The following is a 20,130-nucleotide window of genomic DNA, read 5'->3' on the forward strand; positions in this document are numbered from 1 at the left end:
CATCTAACTTAGTGGTGGTACTGGTATTTGAACCTAGTGGCTCTTTTTTTGTGCCAGTCCTGGGTTTGAGCTCAGGGCCTGAGCATTGTCCTTGGACTTTCTCAAGGCTAGAGCTCTACCACTTGAGCCTCAGCACCACTTCCGGCTTTTTTCAATGTAGATGGTACTGAGAAATCGAACCTGGGTCTTCGTGCATGCTGGGCAAGCCCTCAATCACTAGGCCAAACTCCCAGCCCCTAGTGGCTCATTTTTGCTTTTCTTGCTTGCTTGCTTAGCTTGCTTGCTCGTCTGCTGCTTTACCATTTGAGCCAGGCCTCCAGTCCAGCTTGTTGCTGGTTATTTTGAAGATGAAGGCTCAAAGACTCTTCAAGATGGCATGGAACTACTGCCTCCAGGTCCTAGCCTCCTGAGTAGCTGAATTCTGGTATGAGCCATTGTGTACTAGCTTGGATTTGCTTTTAGATGAAATAAAACAACAGTTACAACTGAAGCTATCTCTCCATCTTAGAACACTGTCTTTTCTTCCATCTTGTTTTATGTTGTTGATATGTTTAAATTTTTTTAAATAACACTAATAGTATCAAGTTGTCCATATTCTGTGCCTTGCTTTTTTTGCCAGTCCTGAGCTTGAGCTAATGGCCTGAGCACTGTCCTTGGGCTTTCTCAAGGATAGTGCTCTACCACTTGAATCGAACCGGGGTCTTTGTGCATGCTAGGCAAGCACTCTACCAGTAGGCCAAACTCCTGGCCCCTGTGCCTTGCTTTTTATCTTCAGTCACTTTCTATTTTTCCTGGTGCTTGAAAACATGAGCCCAGGCTCAGGAGTGCCCTGATCCGAAGCAGAGTCAGAGCTTTGTGAGACTTGCAGAAATCCAACCATCTCAGACCTTGCCAGGGAAGAGCTGGCCTCCCTGGCACCTACTTAAACTTGGTGGCTGACTGAAATTGCTTATTGACCAACCCAAACCCTTGTATTTTTAAATATAAATTTCCATGCCAATAAGCCTTGTGCCCATTAAGCATGTGAACATTATATTTAACCTATTTTGTCCACACCTCTATTAAAATAGTGTGGACATTAGTATTATTCAATAAACCAGCACTCACAGTCATTATATACAGAACCTAATTTTACTATTTCAAAGGCTATTATCATTTTATTTTTGACACTTATGACACACTGCTGGGTAAATCTGGATTTATTTGATGCTCAGCAATACCACCTGCATTTATTCCCTAAATTCACCCAATGTACTTAAGACAGTTTACTTTATGACACAGGCTCCAGGCACACACATAGCAAAGTGCTTCTGAACATCATCAGAACACTGTGGGCATATGAAGGTCTCCATATTGGAAACTTCAAATACTTCTGCCCAGTCCCTTCAAAATGATTTGCTTGAGGAAATAAATCCTTCTTGGCTTTAGCAGGACAAAGGTCTTTGAAGAGTCATTCTCTTTTGTCTTCCACATTGCTGCACATCTGATCCCAGTTCACTGAGGTTCCTTCCTTCCCAGTCTCAAGACCCAGAGGTCAAAGCGTTGTGATCTGCTGTTGATTGGCACTTTTGCCTGAGCCAATCCCAGGGCTTTTCACTGGGAGGGGGAAGGACTTCTTAGAGTGTATTTTCAGACAGATTCATGAGGTAGGGAGTAAGTGTGAGATGTGCTCATGATCAGAAAAACAGATCTGCTATGGCTTGAAGGGAATTCAGTCTTTAAAGGGGGATTTTGCACTGAGAAACAAATGGTAAGTATCTGATGCTGCCTTGGTGTGGATATAGCTTAAGTGTGCCCCAACAGTTCATGTGTTGAAATTTAAGCCTAACAGTGAAATGTTAAGAGGGTGGAAACTTAATCCCACATACTTAGAGATGAGGCCTCTGGGTGATGTTTATGATTAAATAAGGTTGTCTGGGTAGAGCCCTCAAGACTGAATTCTAGCAGCTGTGTGTGTGTGTGTGTGTGTGTGTGTGTGTGTGTGTGTGTGTGTGTGTGTGTGTGTGTGTGTGTGTGTGTGTATAGGGAAGCGGGAAGAAAGGGAGGGAAAGGGAGAGACAGATGTAATGGTTTAATAAGGAGTGGGCCTGAGAGAAAGACAGACAGAGCCCAGAAAAGATACAGACATTTGTGTCATGTGATGCTTTGTGCCATCTCAGGATTCTGCCAGCAAGAAGCCATCACCAGATGTGGCCTCAGATGTCAGCTTTGGACTTCCAGAACTGTGAAGTAGTTCTGTTGTTGCTGGCTTCTACAGACAGGGATGATGGTGAGGATGCTATTGGAAGCTGGACTTGCAGATGTACTATGGAGGTGCCCTGTGGTTTGGATGAGGAAGTCTTGGTGTGAGTGGATAGAAAGAGGAATCCTGGACGAGCAGCTACGTGGAAGCAAGGATCCCAGTGGGAGGTGCACAGACATGTGAGGTTACAGCGAAGCCTAGGAGTCATTGGTCACAGATTCTCTGGAAAGAGAGGGCAGCTAAGAGAAGAGAGTCTGTGGTGGGCCCTTGAGAGGCAGCCACACAGAGGAGGATCAGATGAAGAGGGAGATCAGGAAGTGATGTCCAAGAGGGAGATCACTTTTGGATTCACCCAGAATGCCTTGGGGCCATGGAATTCAAGCCATCCTCCCGTCCAAGGATGCTCCCTGGGCTCACTTCCAGGTGAGGAATGTCTCTAGGCGAAGATGCAGGGCCTCCTCCAGGCAAGCAGACCAAGACCCCTTCTGCATCTCAGGGACAGTGAGTACATTTGCCTTGGAAGCTCTGGATTCTGCCCATCCAGGCTCCTGCTCAGTTCTCATCATACCAACTGCAGCAATGGCTGCTGATAGGAAGCCAGAGACATTTCTTGCCTCCTCCTCCGTGGTAATAAGGAATGGGCCTGATGACCAGGTAGGCCAGACAAGGACTTCTACCACTTTCCCTTTGCATCAAATTCCTCTAAAAAACGTTGTCAGCTTTAGCCTTGCTGCGCAGACAGCAGAGCAAGAGTGGCCAAAACTATCTGCAAAAACCTGAAAAGGCTGGCTCATGCCAGCCTCCAGTGGCGAATGTTTGTAATCCTAGCTGCTCAGGAGGCTGAGATCTGAACCAGCTGGGGAAAATAAATAAATAAATAAATAAATAAATAAATAAATAAATAAATAAAAAACCATGAGATTCACCTCCAATTAATCATCATAATGCTGTGACTCAAATGGTAAAGCAACAGTCAAGTGAAAAAGTCAAGCAAGTCAAGGAAGGAAGGAAGGAAGGAAAGAAGGAAGGAGGGAGGGAGGGAGGGAAGGAAGGAAGGAAGGAAGGAAGGAAGGAAGGAAGGAAGGAAGGAAGGAAGGAGAGGAGAGGAGGAGGAGGAGGAAGAGGAGGAGGAGGAAGAGGAGGAAGGGACAGAGGGAGGGAGGGAGGGAGGGAAGGAGGAAGGGAGAAAAGAACCTAGAAAAGTTCATTGCATGCTGAGCACCAGTGGTTCACATCTATAATCCTAGCCACTCAGGAGGCTCAGATCTGAGGCTTGCAGTTCAAAGCCAGCCTGGGCGCTAAAGTCCGTGAGACTTTTATCTCCAAATAACCACCAGAAAACCAGAAGTGGTACTGTGGCTCAAGTGGTAGAGTGCTTCCCTTGAGCTGAAGAGCTCAGGGACAACACCCAGGCCCCAGAGTTCAAGCCCCATATCCAACAGAGGGGGGGAAAAGGCTCATCGTAGAGGACCCAGCTGGGAAAGATGGTTCCAAGGTCTGGAGCCCTCACCCCGGAAGGACTCCAGGGCAGCAAGGGTTATATCCCTCATGGAAATGTTACCTGGAATTGCAAACCAGCTCGAGGCCCTGTGTCCCTTTGTACTGCATGCACAGAGCACTCAGAAATGGGCTGGTAGCATAGGAAAGCATCTCCTTCTCGGATCCCCACAACAATCGCGTAAGGAAGACATTGCTATCTTCCCACATTTGGGGGGACCTGCTAGGGCTGCTGCCCAGGTGTATGTATACTCCTGACCCCACACCCTCCAGTGATCCCAGAACAGATGTGCAGCTGCTCCGCTAGGCAAAGTACTAAGCCTCTAGCCTGGGGTGGGCTCCACCCTCGGTTTCTGGGGCTCCCCTGAGGGGAGTGCTTAAAATAGACCATTGATAAAAAAGAATACACAATAGTTTTCACTTCAAAACTAGGAATCCACAAATATCAGTTGGTGGTAGGAATATGAAAGCATCCTTGGTTTTTAGGGTATGACATAATATATATAGGGTTAAGACATTTTCTTTAAACTCTATGATGAATTTCCCAGATATGGCAGATCAGACACCCGGGGAGTTACAGAACAGCCTGCTACCATAAAGTGACATCACTCTAGCTGAAGTGATCAGATCGCTGGCAGAATTCCTGGATTTAACAGAAAGAAATGAATGTTTGTTGGTGTCTGACTTTGTGTAGTGTTAAGGCATTGTCATATTTGATCCTCTGTATGGCTTTGTAATTGAAAGCATAGACTCAAAACAGTTACATGCACACTCACATTCACAGCAGTGACAATAGCTAAAAGGTGGAAGTAACTAAGTGTCCCTCTGTGGAGGAATCAGTAAGTAATATGTAGCCTATACATAAAGGGAATATTATTCTGCCTGAAAAAGGAAGAAAATTCTGGCAATTGCTCTAACATAATCCTTGAAGACATTATACTAAGTAAAATAAGCCAGTTAAAAAAGAATAAATCTTGTAGGATTCCACTTATATGAGAATTTTAAGCAATCTAGATTCAAAGAGACAGAATGTGGACTGGTGGTAGTGGGGAGGGCAGAGGAATCAGGAGTTAGTGCTTGGTCAGAACTAAGCTTCATTTGGGGAGATGGTTGTACAACAAAGTACGTGTGCTTAATCCACTATGACTGCGTGTTTTAGACCGGAAAAATGGGAAACATTTTCAATTGACTCTATCGGAAAGGGGTACTTTTCTCCTTTTTCACATAAGAAAACTAGAGTTCTGAAAATGTCACACAGACAGCTGAATGATGGTCCAGGATACAGCCGGGCTTCTTTACAGTAGCTATTCCTTCCTGAGCCTGGGATAGCCTGTCCTGATCAAGGGGCTTCCCAGCCCCAGACTCCTCATAGGATAGAGAAAAGTTCAGGAGAAGAGGGACTAAGCTGCAGTTCAGCCACAGCAGGGGAGGGTGTGGCTGAGGCTTGAATTGCAGGGCTAACAATGAGAATTTTGCCAACATTTAAAATGATGAAATGAGGAGCCCAGGCTTCTCTCTGATCCAGAATGATTATCTTCACTGCGAGCATACAATTTAAATTCATTGTGTTTAATACAAAGCCCCAGCACTGCGCAGACGGTCTCCAGACTTGCAGTTGTCATGGCAACTGGAGATGATCTTCAAAGGGAGCCGTGTGGTGGAGAGAACTCGGCTGCCAGCATTGGAGAAGCCAGGGAGCCTGGGGAAACCATTCTAAAATAAAGCTGCACAGAGAGGCCCTTTGTCACCCACCTCCCTAGCAAGCCCCCTTCTAGCCTCTAAGTGGGAATGTTTACAGGCCAGTAGGCCTCCACATGATGTTTAGTAGGAGTCCAGGCTGCCCACAGATGCTAAAAAGGATGGACAGATAAATAATCCAAAGCGAACACATGTAACCTTACTTGCTCTCCATCCCTCATCTGTTTCAATATTGCCAAGGTCTTCATTTTAGCTCTACAGCCGAGCAGTGACAGTGCTACCAAGAGAAGCTGCCTTGAAATGTGGTGTTGGAGAACAGGGGCTGAGACGGACCTGCCACACACTTTATTGTTTAACCCCAAAGGTTAAATTCCATGTCTGGGACCCGGCCTCCCAACTACGAAGGGAAGATAATCAGCCCTGCCTGCTATGGGGCTGCAAAGGGCAGAACAGGTATCAAGTAGGTGTTAGGGTGCGCTCATCAGTGCCCAAGGGCCGGGCCTGACATCTCAGGTGCACCCCTGTGCCAAAGCAGGCAGCTTGGGGGCAGAAGGGAAACTGCAGGTCCCGTGGAGAGCCACAGGCGCAGGTGCCAGCAGGGCCCCGGAATCCTGAGCCTGTCAGGCTAACCATGCCTCCTTCTGGAAACTGTCCTTCCCATGTGGCTAGGAAATAAACTCTTTTGAGGGCCACTAAAATGTGGCAATTCAACTTAGAGCCACAGGGATCTCCCAAATACAAAATCCGAGTGCAAGTCATGCCTGGCAACGTGAGTCAAAAGAGAAGCCAGCCCATGCCTGGTGGACAGAAAGGGAAAAGACTAGAAAACCAACGGTGGGAAGGATGGGGCGGATGACAATGACTCTGTGGTGAGAAGTTCATTCCAATAAAAACTTCATCCCAGTCTAGTGTGCTGAGGCTCTCCTGGCCCACACACCTCACTCTCCACTGACCTAAGGTAAGGCAAAGAGGGTGCAGAATGGACTCTCCCACGCTCTGGCATCACACGGTCACATGGGACTGAGAAGATTTTTCAAGGGCTCAGTTAAAGCACTTGGTTCAGAGAGCTGACCTAAATGAAGTGGTTTGTGAGGTCACAGATAGGCTAAGACAACTTAGAAAAGGGAGAACAAAGTTGAAAAACTTACATCCCCTGCTTTCAAGACTTAAAGCTTCAGCCATTGAGAGTGTGAGCTGATACAGATGGCTCACACCTATAATCCTCGCTACTCAGGAGAAAGATATCTGGAGAAACTGTGACTTGAAGACAGCCTGGGCATAAAAGTCTGTCAGACTCCAACTACTAGATAACCAGCAAAGAGCCTGGCTAAAGGCATGACTCAAGGGACAGAACACCAGCCAAACAAGTAAGCTGAGTAGGCACAAGGCCCAAAGTTCAAACTCTGGTACAGGGATGGGGAATGGGGGAGGGGGTAGTCTAGAGATAGCCAATTGAATTTTGACAAAGGATAAACTTTACCTTTTGCCAATTTGGGTCCTATCCCTGAGCTTCTTTTGCTCAAGGCTAGCACTCTACCACTTGAGCCACAGCTCCACTTCCGGCTTTTTCTGTGTATGTGGTACTGAGGAATCAAACCCAGGATTTCATGCATGCTAGGCGAGCACTCTACTACTAAGCCACATTCCCAGTCCTGCAGAATATATCTCAGTGACTTTGGAATTACATGAAAATTCTTGTGCGCACCACAAAAAGAATGGACAATAAAGGGAAAAAATAAATGAACTGAATTTCTCAAAAAATGTCACCTTTGAAAAAAATGACACTAGCCAGCACAGTGGCTCAAGCTACCTTGGAGTGAAGATTGAGGGATCTCAGTTTGAGGCCTGCCCAAACGTGAAAGTTTGAGAGGCTCTATCCCAGTCAATGGCTGGGTATGGTATCGTGACACATGCCTGTCATCCCCAGTGACACAGGGACGTGCAAGGAGGAGGATCGCAGTGCAGGCTGACGCAGACATAGCATAAGGTCCTCAGTTTAATCTCCAGAACTCTCAAAAACATAAAAAGGAAAAAGAAAATAAAATGAGGTTAAGTAGCAGACTGGAAGAAAATATTTGCAAAACATATCCAACAAAGCTCTTGTAATTAGGCTATATAAATAACACTTATACTCTGACACAAACCAGGCTGACAAATCAATTAAACCATGAACAAGAAAGTATCAACAGTCACTTCACCAAAAATGTAGAGTCAAATAAGCATGTGAAAGCATTCAAGTGGAAGTTAAGAGGCCAGTGAGATGCCATTACATAGTAGAATGGTTAATACTCACTAGACTGACCAAATAGGTCTAAACAGTATAGAACGTCTGCTGGTTGGGATACAGTCTGTTGCAATTACTTTGGAAACCAGTTTGGCAAGTTGCTGGGGTTTTTGTTTTTGGGTGGTACTAGGGTTCGAACTAAGGGCCTCACACTTGCTAAGCTGGTGCTTCTATCATCTGAGCCACTCTTCTAGCCCTTTTTATTCTAGTTATTTTTGAGACAGGATTTTGCTTTTGCTTTTTGCCCATGCTAGTCTGATGTACAGATTATTTGTGTTTTCTGAATAGGTGGTATGACAGGTGCATGCTAAAATACAGCTATCTGTTGAGATGGTATATTGCTAACTTTTTGCTCCAGCTGGCCTTGAACTTTGATCCTCCCAATCTACGATTCCTAAATAGATAGGATTACAGGAGTGAATCATCACTTGACCCAGTTTGGCAATTTCTTAAAACACTAGACATGCAGGTGTAACTCCACTGAACAACTAACGTATTCTTTATCAAAATGAACACTAGGAAGTGAAAACATGTTCTGGGGGAGGACAAGAAGGGGTACATGAATGGAGGGCAAAAGCATGAACAAATGCAGTCGTTATAGTCAATGTATATCATGTCAAAGACTTGAACGCAGGGCCTGGGCACTGTTCCTGAGCTTTTGTGCCCAAGGCTAGCACTTGAGCCACAGCTTCACTTCCAGCTTTTTTGGTAGTTAATTGGAGAGGAGTCTTACCAACTTTCTTGTCTAGGTGGACTTTGAACTGCAATTCTCAGCTCTCAACCTCCTTAACAGCTGGGATTACAGGCATGAACTACCACTGGTGCCTAGCTCTTTTTCTTCCTTTCAAACTTCTGAAGAGGAGCAAAATGCAGAGCATCTTATAGTGGATATCAAGGCCTCCATGGTGTATACAGGATGTCTTGTTCTATTCTGAACCTGAGATTGCCACATGCAATGATCTCTGTGCACTGACAGATTCTTTGCAAACATGCTATTCTGGGAGTTGAGGGAAGGATCCGCATAGGAAGTTATTTCCGATACTAGATTAAAATTTTATAAGAAATGATACATCTTCCCTTCACATTTGTTCTATGAAGGATCACAGACCTGGCCTACATTTTTGGACTGCCAATTAAATATGGAGGTAGAATGGAAACTGCCAGTAAGGTTCTGTCAAACAAGATAACTGGTTTGAAGTAGAACATCTTTAAATAGCTCCAGGTGCCTGCAGAGTATGTAGCTATGACTGTTTTTGAAAAAGGGAGAAAACACTATCAGAAATGGACAACACCTGAAATATAAAATGCACAAGTGAGTCTAACAGTAGAAATGAAATTCCATTTTTGCTCAGTTCCAATCTAATGCTTAAGAGAACTGCACAAATGAGTTTTCAACACTTGTGTCTTTGATCAATACGATTTGCCTCGGATTATAGGTGTGAGACACTGGCATAGGAAAATCTGCCTATGTACTTAACAAACACATAGTGCTGAGGTACAACTGCTTTAAGGCTCTTTACAAATACTAACTGAATACACATACATAAAGTACCATTGTACCCTTGATTTTCTAGAAAAGGAAACTGAATAATCATGAAGACATTACCTTGTACAATCACACGGCTAGTGATGGTGGGGACGATTTGGGCAGCCTGCTTCTTTCTCTGCTTCTAATGACCACACCGAGTGCCAAGCAACCTTGCTGGGAGGCTGAGATCAGGAGGAAACCCATTTAAGGCCAGCCCATGCAGAAAGTTCTTGGGATCCTTTGTCAATCTTAGCAATGGGAGGGTGAGATTCTGGGATTCCCAAAGTTCCTTTCCAGCTTTTTGCAGGAACGAAGAACTACCCAGACTTAGGAATGTCAGCTAACAAGCGGGACTACATGAGTCTAGACCTTTGTAACTGAAGTGCTTCAAGACAGGAATGATTATTTGGCCAGAATTAACAGAAGTGACAGAAATTGGAGTCAAGAGAAGTGAGCAAACAAAGATTTCATCCAAAGACAGCCTATTTTAGAGACAAATATACTGTGCCCAGTGGGAGAACAGAATCCCGGGTAACACTGGGCACCAAAGGGAGTTCATAAGTTAGCCTGGCATGGGCCGTTCCAGATAGGGTCCTCTGCAGTATGAGAGGAAGAGGAAGGATCATGGCCCTCTACTGGGAGTAGGATGTGACAGGTCATCCTAGACTATGCCACTGAGTGTCCCCTAGGCTGATCCATGCTGAACAGCACTCTTCTGGTTAAGAGTTGGCTTCTTGAAGCCTCTGGTGCTGATTTTGAGTTGGGAGGGGGTGCTATTTCTGTGACTGGGCCTCCAAGAAATGGGTAAGCCCCAGCCAGTTCTCTGATGACAGCTCTACCACTGCCCACCTCTCTCTCCATCATCACTTGTATGAGTTTTGTGTCAGGAATGCTTAGCAAGCACAGGGTCTGGAGGCCCAAGCTGGAGATGAGGGCCTGGAATGTAAATTAAAAGACAGAAGCAAGTAAGACCAACAAGGGTAAGGTGAGGCAGGCCCACACTTTCAAAGAGGATTCAGATGTCAGCCCTGGCACATAGGCAAGAGTTGTACCAGTGTACAACCAGGGCCCTGGCCCACTCCAAACAGCCAAGAAAGTGCCTGAACAATCTTCTCACTTGTGGTTAGAATCACCAGAAATGCTTTAAAAAAAATACTAGGGGAGGAGGCAGTCTAGAGACACCGATTTAATTGGTCTGACTAGGGCCTGACACTGGCATCTGTTAGAAATTCCCCAGATGGTTCTAATGTAATTTGTTCCAAAGACTGAAAACTATTGGCCTAGACTGCAGTTCTTAAAATATTTTTGAAGGGGAAGGGGCAGCAAAGGCACATTGGGAGATTCTTTTTTTATGTATATGTGTAGCCCCTTCTGTCAATAGCTTCATGAAGTACTGTCACCTATAGTAGTTGTTATTGTGTGTTTTGGGAGGATAGTTTGGGAGCTTGAACTCTGGGCCTGGGCATTGACCCTGAGCTCCTTTTTGCTCAAGACTAGAGCTCTACCACTTGAGCCACGGCTCCACTTCCATCTTTTTCTGTGTTTAACTAGAGATAAGTCTCATAGACTTTACTGCTTGGGCTGTCTTCAAATGGTGACCCTCAGATCTCAGCGTGCTGAGTAGCTAGGATTATAGGTGTAAGCCACCAGCTCCCAGCTTGGCACCTACTTTTTTTTTTTTTTTTAAGTGATTCTACTATTTGTCATTTGGCAGTGAGAAGTCAATGGCAGTCAAGTTATAATAAATGCAAATTCTACAGTTAGCCAAGTCCTGGCACAAGGCTCCACAACTGGACTGAAATCCCACATACTTGCCAACGCAGTTGTGTCACTAGATCTCATTCTCCCTCCTCCCCCTTGCACACAGCAGAGGAATGTTGTCTTCTAGAATGGGGTCTGTGTTATTAGCAGATAAGTAGTTTTGCTTCCGGCCAGCAGAATGCAGGGTATGGGGAAAGCGGCTCTGGAGCAGGATGATCAAGTAGATGGGGCTGAATCAAGTGACGAGGCTGTGGCAGGGGAGCCAGGCAGAGACTGCCACTGAAGTGCTAGAGAAACATCCCTTCAGACCTAATACAATGGAGACCTAGCAAAGACAAGGCTTTCAACTGTTTTATTTTCCAAATCAACAAGCAGCAAAAGCTGAGAGCATGCAGGGTTCAAGACCTAATGGATCTGCCTGACATGCACAAAGAGATGCAACTCGATCCCTCCTTCTCTCCTGGCTAATCACTTGGTGAGCTTTTCCTCTGGATTATTGTTCTATTATAAACCCAGCTGCTTAACATGAATCAGCCTTTCTGGCGTGAGCTAAGCAGGCTGGTGGCAGTCTATCGGGATTCATAGCTCCTCCATGATTGCTAAGGTGCTGCGAATAATTAAACCCACACATCTGCCAGCACCTCAACATGGGGCATTTTCTCTCCTGAGGAGATTTTACTCCTGGGGAGTTAAAGTTAACTGGCAGAGATCAGAAGCCAAAGTATTTGATATAGTAACAGTAAGTTGGAGAGGAAATATAGGAATTGAAGAAACAACAGGAAGCCCCTTCTTGGGAAGCCTAAGCAAGACTGAATTGGGTCTACCAAGAGGGCAGCAGAAGGGCTAGGTAGGAGGACAAGAAACACTGTTGCTTAGAGAACAGAGGTAACAAAGAGTCTGTTTAGGTGACACTAACAACCAGGACATGGGTTTAGACTGTGATCTAAATTTCCCACAACTAGTGCCTGACATGGGACGGGGTACCTGAGGCAGCCCAAACCTGGGAGATCTAAGGTCTTTCATCTCATGAGGGCCTTTTGAATATTTTTTAGAGGCAGCTGTCCCTATAGAAGAGAGGCCTAGAAAAGATCAAGGATTACCCACTACCTTTCACAAGGATTCGTGTACAGAGCCCTTCATTTGTTCTAAAGACCTGAACGCTGTCAGGGGAAAACCTGTCAGTTCCAGCTAATGAGGCCCCCACAGAAGACAATGTGGAACAGAAGATTGAAAAGGCCAGCCTGCCCTCTGTGATGCTGGTAAATAGTGCCATGACAGTGTGAAATCTTGCCCTGTACTAAAGGTGTCCCACAAGCAAGGACAGCACCCAGCAAACTTTAATTTTTAATACAAGGCTTGAGCATAAAGAAGGAACTTCAGGAAAGACTAATGTGGTTATTAGAACCACAGTGCTATTAAGCACTGCGGTCTCTCTTATGCTTTTGCTGGGAGTATAAACTGTCACAACTAGTTTGGAAAATTACTTGGCAGAATCTGCTAAAGCTCAACATACCTGGACCATACAATAACCCAGTAATGTAAATATGTAAACAAAATGTGTATGTAGCATGATAAATAATACAGGACTCTAGGCATTCACACACAGTGAAACCAAAGGAAGATATTCTTAAGGAAGGCACACAAAGGCACAATGTGCTTCTGATCATATAAAATACTTATTGAAATGAACTTCAGGAAGTGGCACTGTGGCTCCAGGGGTAGAGTGGCAGCCTTGAGCTGCAGAGCTCAGGGACAGCGCCCAAGCCCAGAGTTCAAGTCCCATGACCGACGAAAGAAAGAAAGAAAGAAAGAAAGAAAGAAAGAAAGAAAGAAAGAAAGAAAGAAAGAAAGAAAGAAAGTCAGTCCAGGAAATGGAAATAAGAGATTTTTTTTTCTTTGTTGCTTTTTGCTTTCTTTTTGTCTTGTTGGTTCATTTCTCTGTCTTTTGAAGGGCCTGGGGGCTGTGGGGAGGGGGCACAGAGATGGAGGAGCAAAGGATGAACAAATGCAGCAAGAGTACTCAAAATGAACTTTATAACTGTTGGGATGGGAGGGAAAAACTGGGACAGAGCAAGGGGAGGGGTGACATTGTCCATAAAAAAATGTGCTCATTACCTGACTGATGTAACTATATCCCCTCTGTACATCGCCTTTATAATAACAATACAAACATTTAAAATGTATACATACATGTTAGCTAAAAGAAGCACAAAAACATACATAGCAAGTGTTTGCAAAACCATAAAGGCAAGGCCTGAGTGGCCACTGATATTTCTATGGGAGATATCACACAGTGGAAAGCTATAAAACAGTCACAGAGAGCAAATTACCACACAACAGTATGGACAAATACTCCAGCCTAATGGAATGTACTGCTTGGTTTCATCTACATAAATAGTCAAAACCAATCTACGGCCAGGAGCCAGTGGTTTATGTCTGTAATTCTAGCAACTCAGAAGGGTGAGATATGAGGAGGATCAAAGATTAGAAGCTAACCTAGACAGGAAAGTCCATGAGACCCAATTAAAAACCAAAAAAGCCAGAAGTGGCGCTGTGGTTCAAGTGGCAGAATGTAAGGCACAGAGCCCAGGCTCTGAGTTTAAGCCCCAATACTGGCACACACAAAATCTATGATAAAGATTCTAAAAACTACTGACTCACATTTTAAATAGGTAAAATATATGTGTAAATTATGTATCGCATATACTTGAACCCTGGGTCTGGGCCTGCTATAGGTGCTGTACCACTTGAGCCACTCTACTTGTTCCTTTCTATGTTGGGTCAAGACAGGGTTTTGCTTTATGTCTGGGCTAGCCTGGACTGTGATCTTCCTATTCATGCTTCCTTTTGTCTTTGGGGTGACACACCCCATCTTTACCTCTCAAGTAGCCAGGTTTGGACCACAGCACTCAGCAAATTCTGTAACACTGTAGGTCAGCCTGGCAGGAACCAGTGTCTGGGAGGAGTTTCTTGGTGATAATTATGTTTGGTTCATTGACAAGAAGCATACAAGGTACATTAGTTGTGACAACTCAGTATGCTTATTATTTGTGTACTTCTCCATGTCTGCTAATGACAATAACCACTGGGTTGATAGTATAGAATGGTGAGCTGGATATAGTTAGCTGCATCAGGAAGATCTTAACACCATCAAGGTAACAAGAGAACAGAAGTTTATAAGGATGCGGTTTTCCATTTCATTGGCAAAGCATAACTTGTAGGGTTTAGGGGAGCTCTCAGGGGACCATTTGGGAGTGTCTGCCTACATTCCCTTTCCTGGGCTCAGCTAGAGTAGGCAGGTATGATCCCACACACAGCCGGGGGCATCTGTATATCTGGTCTTGGCTACAGTGACCTCTAACAGTGCAGCCTTTCAAAGGCCTACTTCACAGCCTCTAGATTGGGAGTGGATGTGTCAACACCTCAGGGAGATCTAAAGGCCACCAGCTTCAGTAAATAGGCCCATAGGGCTATGTCCCCAAGGCCAACCTCTTCTGTTCTTGAAGCCCCAGTCAGGCTCCTTAAGGTGAGCTTGGGAGTCATCCATCATTATCAAACAGCAGAAACACCTGAGTCCCCCAAAAAATGAATCTCTGGGGGAGAGCTCTGGGCACAGGAGAGGTTCCCTGAAAATGCCAGAGAGAGTGGAGAAGGGATTTCATTGAGGATTTGAGGCTGAGGGGCTAAGCAGGAGTAGGATTGCAGCCACAGGAAAGAGGACCTGGTGAATCCCTTTCACTCAAGAGGAAAGTCCTTCATAAATCAGGCACTACAAGGGGCTGCTGCCAGGATGGGAACTTCTCTCCATTTCTGATTCTGCTCTATTGTCAAGCACTTTCTGATTTCCACTGAGTAAAGAGCCCCACAAAGAAAGGTGACAGTCATTCTTTCATTCAACAAAGACTTCATGGGGCAGCTGTTCTCACTCTAGGCCAGCATAGGCGCTGGTAAAACAGAGGAATATGTGCAAGTCCTGCCCTCCACAAAGTCAAGGATAGGTTAGCAATGACAGTTTCTAGAGCACAAATAAAGAGCAAATGAACTGTTTATGGCTCTTTGCACAATGCAGTTGGTTTACTCCTGACTAGTATGCTTCACGGGTTTGAACTTCGGTATTTTGTATTCTGGGACTGTTAGTGGTAGAATGCTTGCCCAGCATGCACGAAGACCGGGTCCGATTTTTCGGTACCACATACATAGAAATAAAACAGAAATGGTGCTGTGGTTCAAGTGGCAGAGTGCTAGCCTTGAACAAAAAGTATCCAAGGACAGTCCAGGCCTTGAGTTCAAGCCCCAGGACTGGCAAAAAAAATACATAAGCCATGTGCTGGTGACTCATACAGGTAATCCTAGCTACTCCGGAGGCTGGGATTGAGATCTGAGGATCACAGTTCAAAGCCAGCCTGGGCAAGAGGTCCATGAGAGTCTCATCTCCAATTAATTACCAAAAAAGATGGTAAGCAGAACTATGGCTCAAGTGGTAGAGTGCTAGCCTTGAGCAAAAAGCTCAGGAACAGAACCTAGGCCCTGAGTTCAATCTCTAGGACTAACACATGTGTGCACACACACATATGTACACCAACCAACCAACCAACAAATAAATAACTGAATAAGATAGAAGCCATAACGGTTTACAACGTTTACTACTAAAACCAGCTAGATAGGTGACTATGTATAAATGAGTCCACCAAACTCACCCTTCCCCTTATAAAAATAAAAAATACCACAATAAACACTATTCTCTAGGTCAATTACAAAACATAAAAATACATAGATACATGGCTAAGTTTAGGTGCCAGAAAACAGGCCTATATGCCTCCTTCTGTGCTGTCTATATTTGGCCAGAAATCTTTATCCTGCTTGCCTCAGTGGTCTCTAGCCACAGCCACAGTAGCAAGACAGCAAAAGCACCCACTCACCCAGGTCTCATCTGGGACAGAACAAAGAAGCAAAGAGGAAGCCACCTCCAGGAAACAGCATTACCTTGGTCCCGTGGTAGAAGTCATCTACACATGTGGCGTTCATGAAGGTCTGGTGGAAGTGGGTGCTGGTGTCGATACCGCCAGGGATCACCAGTTTCCCAGTGGCGTCGATCACCTTGGCCCCTCCGGGGATCATGAGCTCACGGCCCACCTGCTGGATGATGCCATTCTCGATGTACACATCAGCCTCATGGGTGCAGTCATCATTCACCACTTTCCCTCCTTTGATGAGAATCCGCACGCTGGCTGAATTGGCAAGCATGTTCCTACAGAAGGAGAGAGGGGAACCAGCTCAAGGTCAAAGTCTCTGTCACAGTCCACAGTCCATAAGGCTCACTGCTTTCTATCCAACTCCATGGCCAGGGTGAGCAGGGACAGGAGTCCCCATTACTCCGTACTTGGAGAATATTGCTTCTAGAGCCAGCTGGGGTACCTGCTTCCCCCCAGCATCACAGTGTGGCCACGAGTAGGGGAAGCTGGACCCACAGAAACATCACCTTTTACCTTCTCAAACTGCTGGGCATTTACAAAGAATTTTCACATGTACCACCCACTTTTACTCCAAAAATAACCGTAGGAGCTGCATTTTACCAATGAGAATGCTGAAACGGCTGTAGAACATGTGGCTACGAGGTAGCTGAGACAAACGACATGTCTTCTAGGACCAATATCTCTCTTGTACCCAATGGTGTCCCAGAGATTGACCAGAGGCTTCTGGGGTGTGTCTCAGAGAACCACATTCTCCAGGCCTCACAGCTGTCTCACTAGGGACATTCTTCACAAGGGATCCTGTTTATCTGGGGCCTCTAAGACAGTACCAACACAAGTGTACCCTCCAACACGGAGGCATCCCTGCTGGTGGGCTGCAAGTGCAGGTGGAGGATGTTCAAAACTGGCAAGTAAACAAGTGGATAACCTCATTGACTTCCTGAACTGACACCACCCAACTGGACTCAGGCCTGAATAGCAGACTTAGTTCATATTTGTTTCGGGGATATCTGGCCATTCTATGTCCAGGAGAATGTCTGACTTTTCTATGAAACTATATGTTTTCTCTTGTCTTCATCATTTCATTTCATCTGCTCTCAGGCAAGCTTCTGTGAGGACATGTCTCATGAGGAACAGGACTCTGGATTTGTGGAGGGCACAGCTCTTGGAAGGAGATAAGTCAGGTCTGCAGAGAGTTTGGCCTGCTCTTCTCGGTATAGTTGGTTTCAATAGTGGGTTTGGGGATTTTGTTGCCAAGCTTGATAGGATGGCATGCATGGAATCTTAACACCAGGAGACCTTTCAGTATTCTCTGAGTCTGAGCACCAGGTGCTGTTGTTGCTGTTAGGAAAGGCTGATCCTTGGGGACTGTAGCTCAGGGAGTCTGGCGGACAAGACAGGTGGCTGGGAGTGGCAACTGGGCTCTGAGGACATCTGCTTGCTCCCTGCAAGACATCCTTCTGACCTCAAAGGAAAGGACACTTCTTCCCCAGCAGAGAGGCTGTGGGAGGAACTGAGCTAGAGAGACTAGGGAAGATGGAGACCAGGACACCTAATTAGCCATAGCCACAAACCTATTGTCTGAGGCTGGACACATTCCAGGCTTCCGCTATCTGAAAACTGGAGTCTTAATTTCCTAAGCAATAACCTGGAACTGGGTTCAGTTTTTAGGTGACACAAATAACTACTCCAGCCAAATTCATTAATATTTACATCTCTCTCCCCCACTTTCTCCCTCGCCCGCCAAGCTAAGTCCAGGTATGACTGGCAAAGGAGAGATCCAGGTTTGTGTGGCAAGGGGGGATGCTACTGGTGGCCTTGGGGGTTGCTGAATGAGTATGCATGCAATGCACACTGAATCCTCTGCAGGAATGTATAATCCTCGCCATTTCCAGCTTTAATATAAAGGGGAAAATAGGCATAGAACACATAGACGTATCCATGTTGCAAATGACAACATTAGTTTGCTCACCACACATGCCTGTGGAGGGAGAGCCTGGAAGAGTGGTATAGGAATAAACTACAGGGGATTCTGGTCTTGGCTCTGCTGCTGGAATCAAAAGTCAAAAGCATTGCCTTTAATAGAACAAAGAGCTATGGCTCTCAGTAAATTAATACCAGATACTGGGCATTTTGCATGCATCAGATCCACACAGCAACCCTGCAAAGCAGGAAGGATGTGATGATCCCATCAGAACAGAACTTTTGAAAATAACAGGCAGTGGGAGCCAGCCTGTTGAGGCCCACATTCCAAGGGGAAAGACTAGCTTTAAACTCCAGTCCCTCTGTCTGCAAGGGAATGTTAACAGCTAGCACTCCGAGCAGAACAGGCACAGGTGATTCTGTTTTTCATAGATTGCTGTATTTTCAAAATGGTAGACAATAAACGCATGCTGCCTTTTATTACCTGATCATTTATGCAAAACCTTTTCTCCTTAAAGCTAAAAAGAAGCCAAAGAAATCCAATGTGACTGTCTTCCCACTGATGGAGCTGCTCCTCCCACCAGCTCTAGTGGGTTATTTCCCTCCTCTCAGACCCTCAACCAGTCCTTCCTTCCCTGTTAGAAATCTCTCCAAGGTAATCTCATCTTAAAGATACATTGGCTTCTAGAATATTCATGGCCTGGGGATTCCATTCTCAGGAATGGAATCCAGGATGGACTGTACCCCTAGGGTCACCACAGCACATCAAGAGCCAAGAGGACCCTGTGAAGAATGTCAACCAATGGTTACTATACACAAGGAGGGCCTTCTCTACGTCTAATAAGTTCATTATTTTATATAATCTTTACAATGCCCCCATACAGGTACTATGACCTGCATTTTTTGCCAAGAGAAAGCTGAGGCTTAAACAAGTTAACAGAATTTCTTCAAGTAGATATCAAAAGCCCAGACAATGTACTTTTGGAGTGCTTATGAAGTGGATATGTCTCCTCACCACCAAATTTAAATGCTGAAGTCATATCTGGGGAGATAGTCTATTTTTTGGACACTTTTTTTCTTTTTTTGTGCCAGTCCTGGGCTTGTGTTCAGTGGCTGAGCACTGTCCTTGGTCTTTTCTCAAGGCTAGAGCTCTACCACTTGAGCCTCAGCACCACTTCCAGCTTTTTTCTATGTACGTGGTACCGAGGAATTGAACCCGGGTCTTCATGCATGCTAGGCTAAACTCCCGGCCCCTTTTCTGAACACTTTTAAAATTTTATTTTTATTGTAAAGGTGACGTTCAGAGGGGATACAGTTATATAGGTCAGGAAATGAGTACATTTCTTTTTGAGCAGTGTCACCTCTTTTTGAACTTTGTTTTTTCTTTTGGTAGGTTGTGGGGCTTGAACTCTGGACTTGGGCGTTGTCCCACAGCTCTTCAGCTCAAGGCTATCGCCCTACCCCTGGAGCCACAGCCCTACTTCTGGTTTTCTAGTAGTTAACTGGAGACTCTCACAGACTTTAGTGCCCTGGCTAGCTTTGAACCTCGATCCTCAGATCTCAGCCTCCTGAGTTGCAAGGATTACAAGCGTGCACCACTGTGTCCAGATTTTTTTTGGACATTTTCCTTAAGACATTTTCATACATGTATGAAAGGCACTTTGCTCACATTCATGTCTATTACCGTCTGTCATCTCCCTTCTCCCCTGCCAGTGGTCCCCCCTTCCCTTTCCAAAATTGTCCCCTTTTATGTTCATCTCTTTTTATACAATCTTGAACAAGAGAAAAATAGGCAATATTGGTCTTTCTGAGTCTGGTGTACCCTCCCACTGGCCCCCTCCTTTCCCAAAATAGTCCCCTTCTCTGTTCATGTCTTTTTATAAGATCTAGATTTGGCATATAAGAGAAAATATGCCACATTTTTCCAAGTCTGGTTTATTTTGCTTTAAATGACGGCCATCAATTCCATCCATATTCTTTCAAGTCACATGATTTCTTTATTATAGCTGAATAAAATTCAGTTCAGCACATTCCTGTGTTGTTGTGCACCTTAGCTGATTCCACAACTTGGCTATAGTAACAGTGCTGTAGAAAACAAGGTATGGAGTTATCTCTAGTATGCTGACTTATTTTGGATATATGTCTAAGAGCTGGATCCTCGGATCATTTGGCAGTTCTATTTTTAGGGTTTTTTTTTTTCATTGTTGTTGTTTGTTTTGTGCCAGTC

The 20,130-nt window shown here is 45.1% G+C and overlaps 1 protein-coding gene across 2 annotated transcripts in view; it reads right to left on the reverse strand.

Moving 5' to 3' along the window:
- Dpysl5 (dihydropyrimidinase like 5) overlaps positions 1 to 20,130 on the reverse strand; it is a 72,860-nt gene that overhangs the window by 27,429 nt on the left and 25,301 nt on the right. For both annotated transcript variants that reach the window (XM_090337316.1, XM_090337315.1), the window contains exon 2: positions 15,994 to 16,258. In XM_090337316.1, coding sequence (XP_090193442.1) covers positions 15,994 to 16,254 — 261 coding nt within the window. In that variant the 5' untranslated portion in view covers positions 16,255 to 16,258. The remainder of the gene's footprint in view (positions 1 to 15,993; positions 16,259 to 20,130) is intronic.

This window comes from Megascapheus bottae, chromosome 7, assembly GCF_031878675.1.
Source record: "Megascapheus bottae isolate mThoBot1 chromosome 7, mThoBot2.hap1, whole genome shotgun sequence".
Classification (NCBI taxonomy): domain Eukaryota; kingdom Metazoa; phylum Chordata; class Mammalia; order Rodentia; family Geomyidae; genus Megascapheus; species Megascapheus bottae.